Source organism: Lepisma saccharinum, chromosome 1, assembly GCF_977018435.1.
Source record: "Lepisma saccharinum chromosome 1, izLepSacc3.1, whole genome shotgun sequence".
In the NCBI taxonomy this organism is placed as follows: domain Eukaryota; kingdom Metazoa; phylum Arthropoda; class Insecta; order Zygentoma; family Lepismatidae; genus Lepisma; species Lepisma saccharinum.
The window spans coordinates 191,670,262-191,696,228 of record NC_139229.1 but is presented as its reverse complement, the minus strand read 5'-3'; the positions used below and the strand labels follow the sequence as shown (position 1 = coordinate 191,696,228).

The window sequence follows — 25,967 nt, the reverse complement described above, 5'->3', positions numbered from 1 at the left end:
ACTTTCAACCAATTCTGCAAATCTTACCTCATAAGTAACAAATGAAGGCTGTTTAAATTTTGTAATTGATTTTCATCCAGTTATTGTCACCTTGGTGGCTTGGCATGTTGATTGCTTGAAAGTTTTAGGTGTCAATCTCAGCTTAAGCATGTGTTCCTTTGTGTTACACTTCAACAGTTTGAATCTGACGATCATTTATACACATTATTGTGGTTTCCCTAAAGAGGTTGATAAAATGAATCTAATTACCAGTAGTTAGTTACCTTAAGTTATATCAAATTTTTTTTTATGCTAAACTAAATTTTACATAATTTTATTTTCAGGTTACCTCGATGAGCTTTGAAGATCCAAGCAAATCATCCATAAAAAGTGAAAAGAATACAAAGTCCAGAGATCCAAGATTACGACTGTCAAATCTTAGAAACACTGCAATTGTACAACCCCAGCCAAATGTTGATGCAAAAACCAAACAGACTGCTAAAGATCTCACAAGTTCTAAAGTTCATAAGGATCCAAGGTTACAAAACAAAGATCCTCGTTTGAGTAAACATTCTATAGGCTCAGTGAAATCTTTGAATGTGAGCCAGCAGACAGTATCTCAAAGTAAAGAAAAGCTCCGTGGTAGTTCACCTGTGCAGAAAGGTGTATCTCCTGTAATTGCATCTCAATCTACTTCTCCAACTGGAAAGAAAAGTTCACCAAATTCAAGTAAATCTGGTAATAAAACGTCCCCATTTAGATCTCGTACAAGCTCCCCTTCTAAGTTTGCATTGTCCTCCACTAAAGCTAGTTCTTCAAACAAACCTAGTCCTACTAAATCTAAGACTGAGTCCTTGTTAGCAAAATCCGATACTACCGTCAATCCGCAAATATCAGCAGCTAGCAGTGTTAAAATTAACGAACTTGGTGTACCTGTGAATAAAACTGAGCATGAAGTTGTTGTTGGTGGTGTCAACACATGGGAACCAAAGCAGTCTGTGCCTAAATTAGACAACACTCCAACCAAAGTGGATGTTCAGAAATTATTAAAGATTGAAGGACATGAATCACGATCTAATTTAGATAAACCGGACACTCACAAGCCTAAACTAAGTCACAAGAAAAATATGGGCTTGTTTGATACTCCTGAAATTGAAGGTGTTAAATCGTCAGTTAAGAAAAAGGACTCTTCTAAGTCAGGTAGTCGTAGTGTAAAATCTGAGGACAGTAGGAAAGGTAGTGAGAAAAGGAAGAAGGACAGGAGAAAAGAAAACAAAGTGCCTGAAGCAAAACAGACTGAAGAAAAAGTAAAATCTGAAACTAAAGTTAGGTCTTCCAGGGAAACAAAAGGTTCAAAGTCTCGTAATTTTGTACAGAAGATCAAAGAGGATAGGGAAAGTCCAGATTCACCCAGTGCCGAGGATATCGACTTCCGACATGGACCGCCAGAGAAACTTCGCCGTCTTAACTTGGTTGAAGAGAACTCAAGAGAAGAAATCTCTGTTGGAACCAAGGGAAGTTCAGTCAGCGAGGAGAAGTTACCTGAAAGTAAGGATCATTTTAGAAATCATTTACCTCTGTTTAATTTAAGTAAACAAGCAAATAATCTTAGGTATTCCATTATATGGAAAATGTTCTTGACTTTGTAAGTTGTAGCCTATTAATTTATTTGCTAAGCTATGTTTTAATAGCTGGAAGGTAGTATATACTATATTGCCAATAAAAGTATTAGAAAAGAATGAGTTATTTTTACATTTACACTGTAATGACAAGTACCATTTATACTTGGAACCTTGTTTTTTTTCAATCATTTTTCATGAATATAAATTAAGCAGCACTCGTTGCTGTTCATGTTAATATAGACCATTGTGAGGGTACCTAAAGAATGCAAAAACTACATATTTCTTCATCCATTATCATACGTAACACTAATTTACTAGCATATCTTTCATATTAATAATTTATGTGTAGTACTGTTTTTGAGTTCTACCTTGTTTGATGCCATGTTAAAGATTGTGTGGGAGAATTTGAAGTTGAAAGTTAAATTTTTGCTATCTCTTATGTGTAGACACAGCACACTGAGATTTAATATAATGTTGCTGAGGTGTTGTATAGTGATTTGTGTGCTTAGTGGCGAATGGAATTATTTAAGATTAAATGTCTACAAGATGTGGCAATACAGGGAGGCTGTAGATGCACAAAGGTAAAGCAAGGATCCTTCAATAACTGCAGAGTATTGAGCTACAAGAGAAATTTTCAAAAGTGGGAAATTCTCTCTTTTGAGAAGAATGGATGAATGACTGACCACACCAAAACTGAACATGCAGAAAAATTGCATTTCTTCTTTACAACAGCTGTACTCGAAAGAGCTGAAGTAGAGATTTGATATTTTGCCGGCAAAGTGCAACAAATGAAATATAAAATAGCTTTTGTGATACATTCCACATTATTTTGTCTGCTTCACTGATGCATCTGCATGCCCTTGTTTGGAAACCCAGTTTATGCTGGTAGCTGACATGAGTGAAGGTGAGGGTGAATGCTTTAAGGGAAACTGGGTCTGAATCCAAAGGAAGACTGGCATTTTGTTAATTGGAAGAACATTTTGTTTACTGGAAAACTTCGGGAACAATTTACCTCATGTATAGGCAGTTGAAAAAATTACACAGGTATGTTCAAAGGGTGCTCATCGGATTTAATAAAATTACATTCAGTACCTCCTAGCCATTACTCATTAAACTTTGCATGCACCAATGCAGTGTGAGGGAACGGTCAAAATTGCTTACATCTTTTTATCTTCTTTCCAAATCATGAGATTAAATAATGTGAAGTGGAAAAAAAAGTAGTGGTACTGCCAGGAAAAAAAATGGTGGGGAAGGTGATCGCAATTAGTATACACTTGAAAACCAATAATACATATTTGGGCTAAAAGGGAGTATTTAAGTATTTCAGCTATGGCAGAAAGGCAACAGAGTTATGCCTCCTACCCTATAACTTTGGTTTGTTTGAGGATGATAGGGAGAGGTGGTGGACTGATCAATGGTAGGGAGGACATTTACCCAACCCCCTCCCTCAGCTGCTGTCCAAAAAGAAACTGAACTTCTGAATCTGTACAAACTTATTAGCTCTCTTGTGGTGTCACATACATGAAGTTTTGTTCATTGCCCATGAAAATGAAGGTTTCTCAAGAACAGTATGTACGTGCACGTGCATGAGAGACGCAGTGAGAAAGGAAGCCTGAAGCATGGGTGAACAAAACTTAAAAAGCTAAACTTTGACAATATCTGAGCTCATTTGTTACTCCCTATGCACAGCTTTTTTTTGTGTGTGTGAAGAATAAAACTGTTGTTCCCCAACCCCCTGCTCCCACTTCATTTGCCACATGCAGATTTTTTTTTTTTTTATTCTTAAAAGTTGGAATGCACTTCGAATGCTCAGCATTTTATAACCTCCCTGATGACCTAATGATAATGATGACCTTGTAATGAATATGTTCCAGGTTTTGATATCTGGTGGCGGCATGTAGCGGTTCAGATCCAATTTTAACAGTATGTTCTGTCCTGATTATCCTGTGTGTGCATAAAGCGAACTTAAAAACAGACTTCATACAGTGGTAGGCATTTTCAGTCAATAGTTAATTTTCTGTAATTTATTGCAAGGGAACTGAGCAAGCTTCCCTACATAACAGGGAGCATTCCAACAGTAGAAATAATGCTGCCAGTATTACATAAATAGTGAAGGGGAAATACTTTGAAGGGTTTAAAAGATGAACATAATTGAATTAAAGTATTTTTAAAAAGTGTGTTTTCTTTTTGTACAGACCTCATATACATGTACACACTAAAAGTAAGCCCAGTGTGAAACAATATTTCCAATCATGATTCCATGCAAACCCTTTTTAATAAATTGTAGACTTTGTTAACTGTAATCCTACATTCAGTGACAAGGGGAAAATGGATGGTTAACAATTTTGGAATGCCATTTTGTGTGAATGTATGTATGTGCACTTAAACAGTATTGGCACTTTCTCAGGAGAAGTAAACAGACAAATTAATGTGTGAAAGTTCACAAGGTAACCTAGTGCTTCTTTTTATCATTTGTTAATTTTGAATTTCCTATTCTACAAATAATGCTGGCTCATTGTTAAAGCAAGTCTTGCTTTAACTTTCTATGTGTAGTTTCCAAAAACCATACTCCAGCAAGAAATTTATATTATTTACAAGTTAAGAAAGCAACACAGGGTGAGTAATTGTAGAGTCATTTGTGTGATGATCCACATTCTAAAGAAAATTCTTTTCCAGGTACAGTGTGTCTGCATGTATTTTATTCAATATTTATTTCAGTATCGAGTGTTGTTACTTGAGGTCAATGTAAACTTCTGTTTTGGATAAAATCTTGCTATTAAATGTTACTGACTGTATTTGCAAGAAGTAATGTAAAGAGTATGCAATAAAATCTAATTCAACTTCACGTAGAATGTGCATCGCTGGAGAAAGTTTTTCATTGCATTCAAACCAAACTGATTTCAAATCAGTATTCTGTCCTGTGTGCCATCTAGGGTGATAATATATTTGTGGTTGTTGATACTGACTTGCACATTTCAAGGATATCTGCTTATTGCTTCTTGAGGAATTGATACCAACTTCAGAGTTTTTACCATATCTTGTAAGTATAGTGCAGTAGAGGTCATTGTGAAAGTTTCGGAAAGGTTATTGCACAAGGAAAAACATTTAGCATATGGGAAATTTGCACTTGTAACAAAAACCATATATTATTGTATAGTTATCTAAGCATTTAACAGCTATCTCTTTTTAGCATAGTCATAGTTGCTTCTGTACTACTAGTTATAGTATTATCATTGGTTAATGGTTTGCAAACAAGTAGCAAAGTGAGAATGTGAAAGGATAGGTGAAGTCTGTGTTGTTTTTTCTTCATAAACATAACTTTTTTAATGTGTGCAGTAAATAATTCAGATTTACAATAAACTACAAGGAAAGTTAGATGTAGAAACTCAATGCCCGAGAGAATTTACTTAATTCTGTCTTTAGTTAAGTTACAGTTTACCTAAAGAGGTAGAAATTCAATGTTGTATGACCAAAATACAAGACATTTTTGCATATTTTTCTGTAGCAAATTCTGATTATTGTTGGATTAAGATTGAGTGACTACAAGGCTAGTTCCAGCTTATGCTTGATTTGTGAATAGAGCATGTATAATATGTATATTTAGATGTATGTGAAGAAAAAAAGCTGGAAGGAAGAAAGATCATTTTTTTGTCTTCCTCTACAAAAAGATAAATCGGAAATGATTGAAATTGGTAGAGGATCGTGTGGATATGTAGATAGGACCTAGATAAAAATAATCTCATTTTTTTGGCCACGTGGAATATTTTGCTAATTTGTGTGATGAGCAGAGTTATTACAATTTTGAAATCAACAGCATGGAAGAAATTCATTATCACATATTTCTTATTTTAAGGAATTTTAAATGTTAGGTGTTTTTCCCGCTTTTTTTCCCCTTACAAGAACTTATTTGATGTGTACATTTTTATGAAATTCTAGGTACATATTGTCTGTCTGTGGTTGAAGTTGTAGTGCCTGGAATATACAACACATTGGTGAGAGAATAACGTTGCAGTTATAAGTGTAGATGAATCCTTCCTGCTACACTTTTCATGTAGCAAAATATTTCCGGAAACAAACTACTAAGAATGTTTTAGTATTTGGAATGTAATTGAACCTTCAGCTCACTCATGATTAAATATAGTTAGTAGAATCATGTAACAGTTGACAGCATTGCAATGTGCCATGAAATAGACAAAAACCTAAATAAAAAAATCACAGTAGTATGTACCTGTTACGAATGCGACCAATTAATTGTTTGGAGTGATTATTGTCCAAGATAAAGGGGGTGCCAATTGATCTTACAAATAAAAGTTGCTGCCACAATAGGGATATCTATTTTCAGCATTTTCCCTCCAAAAATAGCATTCTTCTTATATTGCGATGTTACTTTTACCAAAATTCCCCCTTTTTTAAATTTTAGCACACTTTTCTGCTAATTGTACCTAAAATTATATCTTCATTGAGCTTTTAAACTACAGTGTGTGTGAGAAGTAACTGGGCATAAAAATTTGCTGTAGTTTTTGTAATATTTTAGCAATCTTGATGAAAGTTTCTGTACATATACGTTAAGGAATAGGATTACATATGTGCACAAAACTGCACGCTGCCACACTTCGCACTTACCATATGGGCCTGGTTGGACCCCAATTTTCTGGGACGTTGGCTGGGATGATTAGGACCTCACAAATGGCCTGCCAGAAGACTAGACCTCATGCCCTGTGACTTCGTTTTCCTGTAATGTCAGTCAAAGGAGGAAGTATACTGCAGAACAATTTGAGGCACGGTATCTGGATGTTCGAAAGGAATTCCTACAGAAGAACCTGGATTCCATCCCTGTTCGTTGGAAGGAGCTGGTGGATGCTTCCGGTGCCTACATTGCATTCTGAGTTGGCACATAGTAATCCTATTCGATAATGTACAGGTATAGCAAAATTCATTGAGATTGCTTAAATATTACAAAAAGTACAGCAAATTTTCAATGACTAAGTATTTTAAATTGTTGGTCACATGGCCTATGCCTGTTCCATACGTTGGAAAGGAGTTGCGAGGAAGTTATTTTCCATTATTTCTCGCACAATAAATACAGATGGTTCCAATGTTATGGTAGTGCAAAATTGATCTCTGAAAATTGTCACTTTCCTCAGTAATGCAATTTGTTTCTTGCGTGACAAATACTGATGTTGTAGCTCCCATCTGATGGTAGGTGATCACTCAATGTCAACCAAAATCATGCCACTTTGCTCAGTAATGTAAAATATTTCTTGCGCAACAAATACCAAAGTTACATCTGCCGTGTGATGCTAAGTGTTCACTCGATTTCCACCAAAATCGCACCACTTTGTTCACCACAAATACTGATGATGTAGCTCCCATCTGATGGCAGGTGTGCACTTGATCTCCACCAAAATCATGCCACTATGCTCCGTAATGCAAAACTTTTCTCATGTGACAAGTACTGACGTTACGGCTCCGATGTGACAGTAGATGCAGAACCCAACCAGTTTGCTCTGTGGTCCAGAAACGTTCCGATAGGAAGTGCAAAAGCATGAGAAACTTCCATGTAGCTGTTGGAATTATTCCATGTATAACACCATAGTTTTCTTTTGGAAAATATGCACATTATACATGCATAAATATAACTTTATTTTTGTAAGCCTGAAACACAAGAATGTTAGATTTTTGCATTAGTTTTTTGTGCATAAAATGCGTTGAAATTTGCAAAAGGCCAAATTCTGTGCCAAATATGCTTTATTTTGCTATACAAACGTACATACATAAACACTTTTCTGCAGCAATTAACATTTTCGGTTACCACATTTACAAAAAATCAAGGTCCCTAGTTATGACAATAAGTTAAGCAGTTTGTTAAAGGTTGTTTATAGACAACACAATGATTAAATCTTGAAAAGATGCCATTAGCTTTGATCTCTTTTGTAGCCCATGGCATTCAGAACGAAACACACTGAGAAACCGAACAGATTAAGATGTGAGCTGTAAGGAGTCATTCTGTGCTACCAATGAACTCTGGTAACATTACTGTTAGTCTTCACCTTGTGTGCCAGAGCAGAGTCATGCTGGAATTCCCATGACTTGTTTCCGAAGTGGGATTTGGCTCGGGGAAGAACTTGCTTCATAGTATTTTTTCTATTCACTTTACTCCACGGTCGACAGCAAAGCAATGAGAGGAATCTTTTCATAGAGGATTACAAACGTCACATTTTGATGCCCACTTTCAACATCATACAGCCTTTATCATTGGTTACTTGGACACATGAAAATATGATCCAGTTGTTTTGATTGGTCACAAACTGCCCAATTGTGAACAAAGACTTGCCAATTGGGATACCATGCTGCACAACAATGCTTAATGAGCTTTCAGCATTTCTTCATTTGGGTTGTCTTCATATCATCCATATGTTTTGTCAGGGTTTGGGGTCGAGCAAGGACAAAGTTTAAGCATTGATTTCAAAATTCGCCAAACAGAGTGAGAGAATATGCCAAATTCAGTAGCCATTAACTTCACTGACCTTTGCAGATTTATTCAAATTTTCACCTAGATTCTTTTGACCATTCCATTCAAGGGAGCAGTTTTTGTTCGATCTCTCCTGGGTGAAACTGAACAACAGAATCTTGGATGTGAGAAGCATCCAAGCATTTTAAACAATAAATGCTATGCCCAGCATTATACAGTTCTTGGATTGAAAAACATAGAATTCAGTTTTGTCATCTTGAGGATGAAGAGAGCATGCGATAATGCATTACATAAAATAGAATAAGAAAAACAAATGGTATGAAAAGATATTAGTGAGAGAATTTTTGGTGCAGCCTGTAGGAAAAAAAAAGGCACATTTTAAGGTGACTACGAGATTTGTCAGTCTAGGATTTTTCTTTGAAATAGGCAACTTGTCTTCTTACAGCATGACATAGTATTAAATAATAATTATCTTTCAAATGTGTAGGGCCGGCCCCAATGGCGGAGTGGTTGGGTCCTGGGTTCGAATCCTGACTTGGTCATGGAGGTTTGTGATGTCTATTCATCATATCATCACTCATCCCCATCTTCGCAAATTAACCAAAAGTGGCACAAGAAGTGAAGTAAAATAAATTAAATCAAATCAAATTAAATGTGTAGGAGGAAAAGATAGATCACAAACAGTCATGAGATATCTGAAAATAGTAAGGTTTGAAAGTTGTCAATGAATGGCACTACAGTGCAACATGGTTACAGGTTGCAGATGCTACCTAAACAAAATAATTGAAAATTGCAACTGTGCTGGAGGAGAGTACAGCCAAAGAATAATGAGCTTCTGGACTTCCTGCAAAGTATATTTGTAAAGAATTTTTTTCTTGTTTACTGTGAGAAGTATTTTTCACATGAAGCACACAATTTGGTTAATTTTTTGCCTCTAAGATGCTAAAAGAAAATACCAATAAACACAAACTTGTTCACCCTGTTGAGATTGTGATAGAAGCAAATTTGCAGAGTGGAGCAGTCAGAACTGCATTAGCATGTTCTTATGATTTAGCCCACAGTATAATGCACGATAGTTTGCATTTCCAACTAGTGTGCTCATTGTGAGAACCGATAATGTGAAGATATTGAGTGTGAGGTGTGAATTGGAGATAGAAAGCCAGGAACTTTTATGCTACAGGTATCAGGATACTGGTGAAGCAGGGGGATAAATACATTTGTATTGATTGGAATGGGAAATAGCAGAACATGTAAATTTAATAATAAACTTAATTTTTTTTTACATTTTGTAGCTATTTGCAACTTATTTACAGATTATCATATTTTTATATTCCAACTACAAAAACATTTTTAAAGAGCTAATGTATTAAAGTTCAGCTTTATGTTTATCATTTCATAATTAAAATATACACGTGCAGTGGCTAGAAAGAAAAATATTTTAAATTTTTTAACCATTACATGTACATTTTATGTTTCTTGATTATTAGGAAAGGGGATGATAGTGGCAAAAGTTAAGTGCATAGCCATTTTATATTAGATCATATGCTAATGATAAGTGGTAAATTTGAAATCACCTACCTGCCTTTTACTTGCTAACAGTGAAACTTCAAATCTTTCCACCAAAGATCACTAAATATCCGTTACAGATAAGAGACAAGATGCATGTTTTACATTTATTCATGTTCAATGATATTTGGGATTCCTTTTTTTTTGGGGGGGGGGTCGGGATGGTGGGGGGAGACCTTTGTCAAGATATATTTATAATCGCCAAGATCGCTGAGCACATTGCATAGTTGCCTCGAGAGGCGGAAAAGCGATGTAAAATAAGACATAAAATTATAAATTGTAAAAGGTCTTGAGTGATCCCTAGAAATATGTTATTTTGATTTCATATTGTTTTAATCAATTTTAAGTAAGATTGGAAATTAATCAGTGTAAAGAAGTACAATGTATGAAGAAACTTTGTTATTCTTCAACCTTAAATTGGGAGCTTGAGTAGGAGAAAAACAGAACAAACAACCTAAATCAATAAATTACTACACAATGATGGTGAGTTGTTACATATATGATCGATACATAGTGTTGAAGTTTGAATAAACATACAGTACATATAAATATCAAAATGGCAGTAAATTTCATTATACCTGAATAAAATAGTGTGTTGATAACATGGGTATTCACATACCTGTATGCATCTATTTCCGGGCTTTGTAAACCCCATTGTTTCCTTTTATTAATTAGCTCTCATAATTGTTTTCTCACTGTTCGATGCCCACTGGGAATTAATTGAATGTAGCATTACCTTTTTATGAACCACTTAAAATAAAAGTGATTTATCAAATGAATTGAGGACAAATAATCCAGGATTCATGGCAGTGGCAGTAAAGGCAAAAATGGAGCATATCCAATACATCAGAATTTGTCAGTCTAGGGTTCCAGAGGGAAATTTTCCTGCACTGATGGCAGGGATTTTGGTCCAGCTTCTGATTATTGCTTTCACAATATCCAATTGAGTAGATAAGTGACCCTGCATTAAGTTTGGTTTCAAACTTGAACATTTGTTTCTGGGAAATATTGGATTGATCAAGAAGTGAAGTCCAGATACAGTAAAGTTTGGATGTATCAAATATGGCTGGGAATCCAATAATAGTAATCCCATGTTCTGGAAAGAACACACTAAAATATTGAATCAACAATAATCTGTGATTGATGGTCCAAGGATTAAATGATCTGGTGACTATTACTTCAGAGTGACATGAAACTTGTGCTGAAATTTATTCCGTGCCTCCTGTCGGAAGAGCATACTGTTACATGTTTCCCACTAACCTGGAAATCAATGTAGGAGAAAAAATATCCAAAATCTAGAAACTGGAGAAAATGAAGTGGACTTTTTACTTGTCAGAATTTAGGAATGACAATAAATTTAACTCTTTCTCGTACCCACTTCTTGATGGGAAGATATTCGATGTAAAAATGTTTTTATTTTTGTTCATTTATTTCTAAACTTTGTTTATTTGTGTTAAAAATCTCAGAATGGTCTCAAAATTTATTCTAAGATTGCCTTGGAAACCTAGAAAAGCCAGGGAATTTATTTGCCAAAATGTGTGGAAGTCTGTGTTAACATTGACACAAATTTATGCAAAAAATCTGCGATTCTGATTCTGAAGCAAAAAGTCCAGTGTTTTGAATGGAAGTTGTCAGAATATCTATGTCTAGAAGGCATGATAAGTTGAATCTATGTTGAAACAATTTTTTAAAAAAATATACGCATTGTGAAGGCATTGTCCACTATTAGTACACTTCTTGAGGCCAGAGGATAAATCAAGAGAACGATGTCAAGGCTCTTTGGCAGATGAAGGATGCAGAAAGAACAGAACAGATATTACACCGGCCCATTCTTCAGGTGACCTGCAGGGTTTCTCGTCAGAAAACATCACATAGATCTGTCTTCTTGGGACTGTTTTTCCCCCAACACCACTGAAAGGAACGATATTTCAGACTGGTCAGGATTAAGGAGAATTCAAGTGGGCAGCTAATAGCTATCCTCAACGTAGAACATGTCTGTTTTGAAAAGTAGAAAGGACACCACTGTGTGTGAGGTCACCAAGGGAAGTTCATTGGAGCGAACTATATCACCATTGTCCTAGGAAGGCTATTTTTTTTTAATTTAACTTACTGGATACTATTTGGACAGACTTTGTATTTACATGTGCTATGGAAAACAAAAGATATGAAAGAAGACATTTGCAAAATGTATTGACATTTATGAAGAATGAATAAAGGTATCTTCTCGCAAATTTCCATGTGACTTGCAAAATGTTATTTTGTTAGGTTTGTGTTATGATTTGAATTAAGATCTCTTGAATATAATTCCAGGTATGTATGCCAATATATTTCATAGTACAGTAGAGCGTCGATTATCCGAAGTAATTGGGGGACATGGGTGTTCGGAAAACTGGTTTGTTCGGATAATCGAACTGTACATGTTTATTTGCCAAAAAGAAGTACTGTACAGTAAATTTATTCATAAAAACAGGCATCTCTTTAAGTATGTATTACAAAGTAACGTACAAAGGCAACTTTAGTAGGAATATATAGTATTTGGTACAGTTTATTAAACAAAAATATGTACATATTACATACGCATTTTGCATGAACAATACACAGTACACAAAATTAACGTTTAAAAAAATCCTTTATTTTGGTCTGTCTAAGCAAGCCTACACGCTTACGAGCAGCTAAGTCACGTACTTTTTTCATTACAGATATCTGAAAGTGAGCGAGTACACAGTTCGGTTAAGCGGTCGTTCGGTTGACCGACGTTCGGATAATCGACGCTCTACTGTAATTATTCAGGCTTTTCTAATGCTGACTCATCAGTGCTATTTCAGACTTTTATTTCTCCATGAAATATTTCATTAAAATAACATTGAATAGTATAATTTTTATCATACAAATATAAATAGGAATAGTTCAGTATGGAATTTATGACTTGGAATGTAATCTTCATGTTGACCCATGTTCACTTGTAGTATTTGACTTGAGGCGTCTATACTCCAAAGTAATATGCATGAGTATTATAGTATTAGAGTAGAGGGCTTGTTGTTAGCTTGGTGATGGGGATGTGCATTGTGCACAGAAAATCCTCTGCTCTGACTGTTATTTGCATAAAACTTTTGATATTTTGGTATCTTTTCCAAGTAATGCTTGTTGTTTTGCAGCTTATTATTAATGTATTCTTAAAAGTTTTTCAATTGGTGAAGTGAGGCTGAAGACACGTCAACATCATGTTAAAATCTTACATAAACAAGTGAGGGTGATAACATGAAGTGTTCATTTATTTTCAAAGACCATATTCAGTGTCGGATAAAGAAAGAGATGGATGCTCTTTGAAGCAGCAGGGCATGTAGGGCAGTTTCTTTCACCCACCTTCTGACTTGGTCTTTGTTCTAGCAACTTTTGATTAATTTACTCTGGTAACAGATACCAGAGAAAGCAAGGCTACAAAGATAACAGACATATTGTCCAGAGCTATCTTAGTTTATTTTTCTTCTGCCTTGTGTGTTTTTAAGGGATGAATTGTACTTGACTGGTGTAGAGATTGTTGTTCCAGCTTATACCGAGGGTCACTATTTATATTTTGAGCCTTGGCAACACTGATTGAAGTTAGGCGCGATTTGACGTTTGCACGGAATCGTCTGGCATTATTGACCATAAGGTACTTCAAATGTTTTGTCAATAGCTTGATTTGTGTTGTTTATGTTGCCTTGGAGATTGCGCGACAACAATAAAATGGAATTAACTCGTGAACATTTTCGTGCGATGATTTTTTACGATTTTCGACGTGGACTATCAAGACAAGAGTGCATCGATCAACTTACTTCCACATTTGGCGATGAAACCCCATCCTTTGCCACTGTGAAACGCTGGTATAACGAATTTAATCGTGGCCGCCATTCGCTCACCGACAAGATTCGCGAAGGTCGTCCAAAATGAGTTGTTGTTCAAGAAAACATTGATGCTGTGCAAAACCTAATACTGCAAGATCGTCATGTGACATACTGTGAGATTGAGGCAACCATAGGCATTAGTTCCACCAGCATATATAAAATATTACATGTGAGAAAGGTATGTTCTCGTTGGATCCCACACGATTTGACAAAAACTCAAGAAGACGCTCGCGTCAATTGGTGCAAACAAATGCTCAATAAATACAATCGTGGTGCTTCAAAAGACGTATATAACATTAACAGGTAACGAATCATGGATATATGCATATGAGCCAGAACGTAAACAGCAGTCGACTGTATGGGTGTTTCAAGATGAACCCAATCCAAATGGGTGTTTCAAGATGAACCCAATCCAAAAGCACATCGAAACAAATGGTCGCCTGTTTTTTCGGGAAAACTGGTCATGTGGCAACTGTGCCTTTAGAGGAACGTAGAACGGTCAACTCTGACAGGTACACAACAATTTATTTGCCAGAGGTCTTCGGTCAAATATGGAAAACAAACAAATGCCGTCTGATCATTCTTCATCAAGACAATGCCAGCTGTCACACATCTCGTCTAACAACCGACTTTATGAACAGTCAAAAAATCGAATTGATGGGTCATCCGCCATACAGTCCTGATTTGGCACCCAATAATTTCTTCTTGTTCCCGAATGTCAACGATTTTCGTCGGCGGAAGACGCCATTGATGCATTCAAAAACCATATTATGGAGGTGTCTCAAGAAGATTGGAAAAACTGCTTTGACAAATGGTTCGAACGAATGCAAAAGTGTATTGACCATAAAGGAGAATACTTCGAAAAACAATAAAGCAGTTTTCAATGCCAAATTCCTGTTTTTTCATTGTTAGGCTCAAAATATAAATAGTGACCCTCCTAGGTACTTATGTTTCAATTCTTGTACTACATGTTTCCTATCTCCATGGCAGAGTGGTTAGCACATCATTCGAATTTTGTCCTGGGCATGGATGTTCTTTGTCCCTTCATCAATTTCATCATATCGTCACTCATCCTCATCTTCGCAATTAGCCAAAAAGAGGCAGAGAAGCAAAGTAAAATATACCAAATCAAATCAATTGTACCAATTTTGTTGAAGAAAAGAGTGAATGAACATGGTGATGGAAAATTTGCCTGTATTTATATTTGTCGACTGTACATTTTGGAAGTAGTTGTAAGACCCATCACCCTATTTATTGCACAGTATAACACATATAATTTTCCCTACTATACTCTTAATTTTGAAACTTAATGAACAGCAGGTACCCAAATTGCATTCAGTATTATATGCACTTCAGAGGAGAGTGAGTGAGAGAGAGCACAGAAGCAATGTTGGATTACACACAAACACCTTGTTTAGTTTCAAATAAGTTCAGAATGCTGACCGATTAATTATTAAAAATATGTGTGCTAGATGATAATTTATTCTTTTTTGAATTGTGTGTTATGATCAGATTTCTCTTTCAGATAATAATGTGCAACCTATTTTTACAATAGTATAATGTATTACTTTTTAAAAAATCAAGCACATGGTTCCCATCTGTTTTGTCAACCTCACCCGACAAAAGGTCATAATTATTTTCTTCCGTAAACATGAATGTTGTGCACGTTGTACTTGTGTGTATACTCTGTATCCTTTCAAAACATGCAATAAATTAACATCATTTGTGGACTTTATTAATCTTTTCCCACCTGTTATGCATGTTACTTATTGCAAGGAAATAATTTTGAAGGAATATTGTAAGATCTGCAAAATCAATAATGCTGTGGATAAATATATGTAGCAAGTCTTAAGTGTGTGACATGCATGTGAAATTTTTGCTTGGGCAGGTTTACAGGGTGTCTACCAGTCTGGAAAAGTCAGGGAATTCACTTTCCTGGAACACCAGGAAAATCTACTTGTTTCTAGAAAAGTGACATTTTTGTAGTAGAACTCTTCAAAATAAAGAGTGCCTAAAAATCAGTTTCAACAATGGATAAATTTACTACACCATGTGCTACTCATCCACTGAGGAACATCTGAAAGGAGTGATGCTCCTTACACCTGGAACTCATGGTTGCTTGTCCCTATGCTAAACAAGAAATGCAGTTTCACTCTTATAACTGGCTTATCGCTGATCTCCATGGCAGAGTGGTTAGCTCTGCTTTCTCCAATGCCAGGGTCCATACCCTGTGGCCGAGTGGTTAGCACATCGTGCTACGATGCCAAGGGTCCCGGTTTCAAATCTTGCTCGGGCTTGGTTGTTTGTGTTCATCACTCATCCCCATCTTCGCAAATTAGCCAAGAGGCACAAAACTCTAAGTAAAATAAACTAAATCAATCAATCAGTCCAATGCCAGGGGTCCAGAATTGGAATCCTGGTTTGGGCATGGGTGTTCTTTGAGTGTGTTCCTTCAGAATTTCACATCACTCATCTTCGCGATTGGGCAAAAGTGGCAGAAAAGCTAAATAAAATTAAACGAATCAATTAACTGGCTTACCACCATGTTTGGACTGTGCAAAATATCTTCATGGGTTTGGATTGTTTTGAAATTCCAATTGGTTTGTTTAATTTTAATTTGTGTAAGGGTGATAGAGAAGTTACATTTTAAATTTGTTGTGTGGACAAACTATATTTTAGCTTGATATACTGCGTAGCAGTTAGGGACTTTAATATAAATTCTCTAGTTTCGTGTGCTAATCTTGGTTATATGTGGGATGATTTAAATGTAAATTTAAGCTAAGTATATTGACAGTCTCATATACATATTCATGAGCATTAATTGCCCTGATAATCTGGTCTGGAAATCTAATCAGGAAAGTATTTTTGTGAAATTGTAGACACCCTGGTTCATGTGAATGAGGGGAAGAATTAATTATTTAAGAATACATAAACTTTCTGTCATGTCTGTGTGTGTGTTTTATAATTGCCTAATTTGCATCCTGTATGTGTGTTCGGAAAAACAGCTCATGTTTAATAGAAAATATCTCGGGTTTGGAAAATTAAAAATTTCTCTGAACACATATTACAAGAAATCTTATTGCTTTACGATGATTCTTCTGTATCCTGTGAAGATGTATTTGTGGAGAATGCATTACCATAAAGTTTAAACTAGAAAGTGAAAATATTCAGCAAGTAATGAAGATTACAAAACTGTCAAGTTCTTGCGTTCCAAAGTTTTATTGTGATTGGCAGTTGGACAAGTTCTGTAGTTCCCGTGTTTTATTACAATGGACAATTGGACAAAAGTGGTGCAAGTGCAAGAAAGGAAGAGTAGTAGTTTATTATGGAAATTGCAGTATGATGTGAAAGCAGATCCTCGGTAGTGTATTCCAGTTGTTTTTTCTAATCTTGTATAAGTAGTGGAAGTAGAAAAGAAATATATATAAAAAGAAAAAAAACATTATGTAGTTGTAGAGATATGATAAAGAGCAAATTTATCAATTCCAATGTGCATGCTGATTTTTTTTTCTGTGTACGATTCCGATATTTGTGATTAACAATTTTTTTGTAAACATTCTGATTCTCTACCTCCCCTTTGGCATTTTATATTGGTACAGAAACTTATGAGAAGGAATATGACTGTGAGATGTGTGCAGAATCAAGAAAAGAGAGCTTCAAAATCACATTTGTTTCAAGATTTTAAATAACACTATTTCAATTTTGCCAGTTTTTTACATTTATTCTTAGTTTAACATTCACATCTTCATTCTCACTATTTGTCATCTTTTCCCCTTTTGTGACGGTTAGTTATGTGAAATCCAATAAGCTATCTGGTCAGTAATGTATTAAATGTACAGTGAGCCCCATGGTAAAGTTGGCCAAGAAGTGGAAGAGAACTTGCTGGGTGGTGGGAGCACGTCTGCCAGCATTTAGACCTTTACTCACATTATAAAGCGATTCAACAATGGCCTCTTCCTAAATTGCTTCAATATCTCTTCTGGGATTTTCTTTCAATACTTCACAATTTTTCTGTATGTATGCATTGCTTGCATTGTACAATTATTTGTCTTGTAATAACCGTAGACTACAAGAGAAATAATACATCACAAGTTTTCGAACACACCCTGTGTGTGGAAAAGGAACAAATGGAAATTCTGCTGCGACCTGCTGAAAAGCACCAGTAATACAGAAACTAAAACAAAACAATCTAAAACACTTGTTAACAGCGTTAACACTTCACAAACATGTGCAAAGTGGATACCAGCTGTCTGGATACTGAAGCACTGATGCAACCAGTGCCAAAGTCGGTGTAAAGCTGTGTGTCTAAATGCCGAAAGACATGCTCCAACCGCCTGGTAAGCTGGCTGCCACTCCATGGCCAAGTTTACAGCGAGACTCATTGTATTTTCCATCTTCAATCTGTGCTCATGTTTATCTTTATAGAGATTGTCTTTGTAGGAACAGGCTAAAGTGGTTCTGGCGAAAGAATGGGCTTGGAAATTCTATTTTTGTCTTCTGTCGAGAACCATGGATGGTCACATGAACCACTGAACCAATCAGCTTTGTCCAGTTGCCCTGGTGAGGGGGAATTCTCGTGGTATTCTGCATTGCCAAATTTTTCTTTTTGGGTCATTTTCGAAACAGGTGGCACCCTCATCAAAGCCAAGCACGGCGATGGTTGCCGCCATGTAGCAAGCGAATGGGTCTCCGATTTCCTGCCTCTCCCTGAAATGTGAGCGGAAAGGGGGGGGGGGGGGGTTGACAGGAAGAGGTGTCGTGCATGACTGGACAAAAATCAGGCGTGTGTTGCAATCGGTAGCAACCTCTTTTACCCCCTTGAACTGGAGGCGGAAAAGCTGGGTTTCCTCAAGTACATTCTTTGGCCTGGGCGGACTTTAGTAGTAGTAAAAGTAGTAAAAACAACAATGTTTCACATACCATTCATGAAGTTCTGTTTCTACTCTGTTTCTACTCTCTTGGAAAAAGAAAGCATATGTGTTGTGTAAACATATTACACAAATCCAGAACCAAAGAATAATATTTATTTTGTTTGTTTTTACTTCCTTGTAATTTCTGTAAATAACATATTACTGCAAATTCAGTCATGTAATAGAGCGTAATTAGTAATTGCGTTGTCAATAAGTGGTACATCCAGATTAGTGGAGTAATTAATCAGTAGCTTTCTGTTTAAGGGGTGTGTCTGATTCTGTAGTGGTAATGTCATCATCTTGTAATCAAGGGATCTCTGATTCAATACCCAGTGCAGGCACATAGTGGTTTGTATCCCACGTTAAACATTAGGTCCATTCTTAATTACCCTTTCTTTGCATAGGATTGATTCTTGTTAAGTGCATATCCAAGTTCTAGCTTTTTGTAATGTAAAATCCCATACATCTTTACCCCGATAGCATTTCCATACTAAGAGGACTTTATTAGGAACTTGCCAATGAAAGTAATATAGGATCTTTGTGTGTGAGAACAGTCAAATACATATGTAGGAGCTCAACAATGAAGACATTTACAAGTGATATGTTGTTTACAATATGTCTTGAATGACCTGGTATAAAATGGGAGGGGGTTGATAGTAACAGTAAACTTAGAGCACAAGAACTGAATGAGAATATAAACAAACATGCAAATATTGTAAGTATTTACATGTAGTGCAGAATATGTTTGTTTGCTTTCTCCACCCCCTTGTTTTCCCAAATTCATCTTGGCACCTTGCTACAGTCGTTGAATGATTTGCTTATGATCTTTCCATCATAAATGTCAGGTTTGAGTCCTGCCATGTGCATAGGTGTTCGTTCCATTGTGAGGGTTGCTACGTGTCTGGAGAACCTGGAAAACATCAGGGAATTTTTTTTATCAGGGAAATGTTAGGGAATTTTGCAGATCGTCTGCAATTTACATGCATTTTGGAGTCTGCAAGAGAAAAAGTTGCAAAATAAACAAGCAGTTAGTTCACTGCCCCTTCTGGATTCGGTTCTTGTGATTCGACTGCCAAAATAGATTCAGTTTAAAAACTTGTCACTTTCGTTCTTATGATTCTCATTGTTGTGCAAAATTATGTTTTTTTTTCAAATTTCTGTAATAAATTTTCACTTTTATAAAACTAGATATTGGAAAGAATATCAAAGTAAAACTTGCAGTCCAGATATCTGATTGATAACTAAAGTACATTGTCAGTGTAATCATAATTTAGGAAAGGGTGGTGAAGATGAGGTTATCGTCTATTATTTTATAGATCTTAGTCTTGTTGGCATTTCTTATAGCATTCCTATATGCAACAACAACAAAAAATGAAAAATGTTGTATGGTTAATGTGGCCGCGGTGGCTCAGTCGGTAATGTGTCTGACTACCATGCTCAAGGTCCCGGGTTCAATCCCCAGCCGGTTCAAACCCGGGAACTTTTCTAAGGATGGAAGCTGCCCCAGTGCCCACCCAGCGTCGAATAACATGGGTACCTGGGGGAAACCGGGGGGCGGGGTAAAGGTGGTCAGGGGCGTGATGCTGATCACATCACCATCACTCATGACCGGATCAAGAAAGTGTGGGGCGTTACCCCCACACCCCCTATACGCCTTCATGGCATGGTGCTAAACACAGGGGAACACTTTACATTTATCTTTTGTTGTATGGTTCATGAACTTTTTCTGTTGTTTTTGTATTTTGGAGTTTTCTAATGGTGAAATAATGTACCCCTGTTACCTTAGCCTGAAGGCTAGATGCACATGATTGTAGCACCCAATACATTTGATGCTGATTGTAATTTTACATTTGACTCTTCGTTTTTCACGTGTTCTTGTGAAAGTTGTGACATTGAATATTCATAATAATTAACGGATTATATATTTAATTGAAAAACACAAGGTTCACAAGCAAAAATCATGATGATAAACATGTCTGGAAAAAAATCATTTTTGGACTGGAGCGCCTGGAATTGTCAGGGAATTTCATAATAAAAAAATTGTAGCAACCCTGTGTACATTCTTTCATCTATCATTCATCACGATTAGCTGACAATGGCAAAAATAAAAAAAATAAGAAAAATACAAAAACCCTAGTTCAACTTTGCATAAGCCAGTTTATTTTATCATAGTGTGTATCCATGTTTAACATAGTAGGTTTTTGTGTTTGTATACTTTAAGTATGTTTCATTTGTGAAGTATCAGGTATGAAATATTCTCTATTTATGGTATGTAGTTGTTTCATTATTTTTTTAGTATGTAAAGGTAAGTAATTTTTCCTAGGTTCATTATTTAAGGTAATTATAGAATAGTTTTATGTAACTTATTCTTGACAGAACATTTGTGTGTCTTCAGTGACACACATCTCAATTATTGCTGATGTTTTGTCATTCATTCATTTGAAGTGTGGAGATTCTATGATTTTTAACTTAAAGAATATGCCAGGTAAGAATTTTTTTTACGTGTTACCATGTTTTTTATTTTACTAACATATTTATTCAAGAATGTAGCTGTGCATATAATGAACATTGTAGTAAGGTTATCTGTCATAAAAATAATGTTAGCTAGCCAAAGTTGAGGCATTTTAAGTTATGATAGAACCACAGAATATTATATTGTGTTTGTTTTAATTTGTATTTTTCCTTTTACAGATAGCAGCTTCATATTTTACAGCTCTCCCATTTCTCATTGTACAATGAAGCATGAACAGAAAAATATTTCTGTATCTTGTTCTCTTTCTTGTACAATAATCACATTTGCTAAAAAGGTATTTGTATAATAATTAATTTGGTAAATAAATATAATTCACATAACAAAAGGAACCATGTTAATTTTTTAAACTACTAGATTATTGTTATGTTGAAAACTTAAATCTGATTTCTAAACATGGTATGTCTAGGGAATTGTGAGTTGTTAAATGGCATGTGTCCCATTGCACAGCTTCAGTTTTCAACATTTGCGTACAAGCAACACTACGACTTGCACTTTTCGATTTTTCACATTGAGAATTGGTCAGCTTATCTTAATTCTGTGTCTGCATTGCAAGTGCAAAAGTAGTTGTCAAAAACTAAATTGAATTCCGGTATGCTTCAACAGCTTGTCAGTGTAGAAGAATACAGTGCACAGTTACTAGACACGACCATTAAGTGCACATTTATTAGAGAATTTTTCATTGTAAGCAATGAAAAGAGCTGTTCTCTGCACACAAAAATTAGAGGGTTGTAGTGAATTATGAAGTAAGAGGCTCATCCAAATGAAAGTGAGACTTCTGGTTTTATCTGGCATTGTTTATTTTTTGGAATATGTGAACATACATGAAGTAAAAGTGATACGGGGGCTATATATCCACCACACATAGTCACCTTGTTGGATCAAGCAAGTGTCCCAGCATGTCACTAGATTGTGAATACCCTGAGTGAAAAACATCTGTGATTGGCTGCAGAACCATCTTCAACGCCATCCCGGACCTCAACATCATTAGCAAACTCATAACCCTTTAGTTTAGAGCATTTTTTGTCTTTTTAAGTAGGCTGAAGAAGTAGTCACAGACAATAGGTCGGGCCTGTAGTGGGGTAACCTCCCATTCTTTCCACTACACAATTTGTAAACTGTATACCATGACACACCCTTCATGTGACGATTGAGCTTGGCTCCACTAACACATTCTGCCATCAACTATTGAATAACTGCTCACGACCTGTTTGGACGAATCCATGTGCACACAGCACACTTAACACTTCCTTTGCATCCTGACATACAATTCCATCTACTGGTGCAATGCAAAGCTTTGTGTATTTAGACAATGATGCTACTACAAGTGTCTCACATTCACTTGGGCAACCCTTATACCTTTCATGCTTTGAATTCAAAGCACTATAGTTTATCAGTAAGGAAACTTTTATCCATGCCCAAAAAACAATATTTTAATTGAAGGTATAGGGAAAATGGAAGGAATAGGTGGTGGGGCATGAGGGAGCTTGGAAACAGTCTGGATTGTATAAGATATGAGACTCAATATATGTAAGTCCCCAACATTTTCACAAAACTCGGATCCTGGATTTTGTTCAGAATGATATTTGAATTTCATGTGAAAACATACGTCTGCATCTTGACAGATGTTCTGATGCAAATATAATACAATAATTGAAGTGTTATGGTCGGGGACTTCATAAGCTGAAGTGTCATGGCTGGGGACTTCATAAGCTGTTATTGGGTGAACTTAGAAGAGCCATGCTTGGAAAAGATGGTAAAATATTGTAGTTACTATCCAAGGAGAGAGTTACATTTCCCTTATCAAATCCCTAGGTACAAAACATATTACCGAGCATGATTGTAGCATAATGAAATTTAGTTCTACATTTTGCATATATCACTTTACCATGCAACTGGTGATGCTTATATGTCACCTGTGGACACATATCTTTATCTTGAACTCCAATGCTTAAATTATATCATCCAGTGTCCATACACAATGCAGCAATCTGTACAACATATCATTTAACCCCATTCCTGCTACTAATTTTGATGGTAAAAACACACTGTGTTAAACTAAATATTATATATATATATATGTGTACTGAATTATCACTGCATTAGGAGTAGGAACAGCTACCTAATAATGCATTGGTCCAACTTTTTCGTTGTGCAGTAGGGTGCAGGCATTGGGGAACAAATTTCATGAAGTGGCGAACATTCTCCATGTTCATCTTGACCCATGCCCACGTCAGCAACTGCGTCAGTTGGCATACATATTTGCAGGGTTGTGAGAACAGATCCCAGTCTGTTCCAGCACATCCAAGACTTGTTCAATTTGGGTTACAGTTGTAAATTCATTGTTGTGTTCCTGCAACCACTCCTTAGTGATCAAAGTCTGATGACACTTCGCATTGCCCTGTTGAAACATGGGACAGTGATCAGAAAAGTCCTTTTGGAGATATGGGTGCAGATGGTCAACTAGCAGGTTCCTATAGTGTTCACCATTCAATTGCTGTGGTACGATGACCAATGGTCCTAAAGCATGCCAGGACAATACTCCCCAGACCATGACACTGCCATCAGTAGCCTGTTCAACCCCAGTGGTGGAACAAGGGGATATGCCTTCAAACTGTTTTTACCAGATGGGGACCTGGCCATCTGCAGGGTTCAACAAGAAACTTAACTTGTCCATGGTCCATTGACATCTTTCCTTGACCCATATGATGTGCAGGGGCATTCTTGTTGGTCTACAGCTGTTGAACCCCAATTGATGCACAAACGTTGCATGGTCATTGTGGAAATTTGTCATACTTTCCTGCTGCTGTTGCGGTAAGTTTGATGTTCTTCTGTTGCTGAGATATCAAATGTGACACCTGATGTTCTCCCGCTGATGAACCACATTTTCCCAGCCAGTATGTGATCTTTTGCTGGATGTATGTCTATGGTTCATCCTCCAATCTTTGTACACTTTGATAACATGGTATGGAAACAGTGAACAAGTGCAGCACTTTCTGAGATACTGGCACCACACCTCCAAGCCCCAACTATCTGCCAGAGATTGTAATAGCTTACGTTACCACATTTGCCCAAAATGGACACTGGTGCAGAGAAGAGGCTAACAGGATTTCTGCCAGCCAATTGTGATGTGGACATCATGTACTATTCGTATTGCGTTGTTTTTCACAAAATGATTCCCACCAGCTGTTCCTAATGCAGTGATCGTTCAGCGTACATATATGTATAGTTTCAGAATGGGACTTGGATGTAGAAAAGTTTTTACCAACATATTTGTTTCTATTGGCTCATAAGTGAAATTATTGCTTGTTAATATACTTTTCTAAATATGCAATTTTTATTTTTATATGGTGTAATGCATGAGTTTTAGGGGATGAATATATTATTCATATCATACACTAAATGTTTATTTTATATTGCACTGGAATACACTTGTTCATTGATAGTATCAGCATTGTTAAAAATACATGTGCAGATTTCAGGTGAAAAGTTAACAGCATTAGATGAAGAATTGAGATTCTGTAGCAGCGAACAGATATTAATTACACCACCACAGAATTCATCAGTCATCTAGAGTCATGATTGCAATCATGATATATACACTTTATTGCCAGTAATGACCGAACACCCATAGGAATGTGTTTCCTTGGAGCTGGCCTGGTGTCAGTATGGGGTAGGTTTGCCATTCGCGTACCTATCACAGACTCTACCCTTCAAGGAAGACTTTCTACAAGTTTGCGATATATGTCAACCGGTAGTCACTTCCATTCCTTCTGCACAATGGCGAACAACTCTGCGCTGGTGAAGAGGTTTTCTCGGGATATCAAACAGTTGATTTCCGGACAGGCTTCCGTGCTTATGAGAGCTAATGTCACTCTCATCTTCAGGGTGTTTGGACGGTTTGGCCTGGATCATAACCAGCAGAATAACTCATCCCACAGATGTTCAGTGGGGTTGAGATCATGGCTCTGAGCTGGCCAGTTGAGTTCATTCACTCCCATCCCATGATTCCACCCCTGCCAAATTTCAGTGGGGACAATACGCTGGTTCTGGTAAATTCGCTCCCTGGGCATTCGCCACATCTACACACACATCCATGAGATTGCCACAACATTTAGCGTGATTTGCCACTCCACAGGATGTTTTTCCATTGTTCTAGGAACCACTGGTGACGTTATTGCACCACTGTAATCGACATGCTTCATTCCGGTTAGTAATCATTGGTTTATGTGCTGCAGCTCTCCCATGGAATACCAGTGTTTCCACCTCTCGCCGGATAGTATGAGTACTGGCTTCACTTTCCAATGCCATTCGAAAGTCTGTGGCCAGTGTCCAATGAAGTGTGTTGGTTTGACTTCACCACATGTTGGAGCACTCGCAGATTCCTATCGGTTAATTTTTTTTAGCTTCCCTCACATTTCTATTTCACCACTATATCACTGTTGCACATGGTATTTAGAACTTGTCTGAAACCTCACGGATGGAATGATCGAATAGGTGGGTGTCGATGATAATCATGCCTCATTCAGCTCACGTTGTTTGCTCATTTTGACTACTGGCAACAGTATACACATCTACAGTGCACTCACTGTTATTCCAGTGCCTCGTGACATGTATTGATGATGTATGAGCAACCCTCCTTACATTTCAGGGGATGTCTGGTCATTATTCCCATTATCATATAAATAAGCTGCATGGCAGTTGTTTTTAACAGATTGTAGCAAACTCTTTATATTTGATAAGAAATGTGATGAAACATTATGGAGTAATATCCTCATCAGCTCACCCTTCATTCTGGACATACCTCTGACTGTAGCTTGATTAATGTGTTCACACACGCACACAGACATACATACATATATTTAGGCTTCATAAAAGAAATGATTGGTAGAAAAGACTATATTTTTCCAGTGCGAAGAAAATTCAGAATATCCAAAACTAAAGTGATAAAACATTAATATTTAATTAATACCCATAAAAGTATTGCATTTCATTTTGCATACC

The 25,967-nt window shown here is 36.5% G+C and overlaps 1 protein-coding gene across 4 annotated transcripts in view; it reads left to right on the top strand.

Annotated features, from left to right (window-relative positions):
- The window catches only part of LOC145977855 (uncharacterized), a 154,619-nt gene that overhangs the window by 86,280 nt on the left and 42,372 nt on the right, over positions 1-25,967 (top strand). For all 4 annotated transcript variants that reach the window (XM_083110193.1, XM_083110201.1, XM_083110185.1 and 1 more), the window contains one exon: positions 324-1,527. In XM_083110193.1, coding sequence (XP_082966319.1) covers positions 324-1,527 — 1,204 coding nt within the window. The remainder of the gene's footprint in view (positions 1-323; positions 1,528-25,967) is intronic.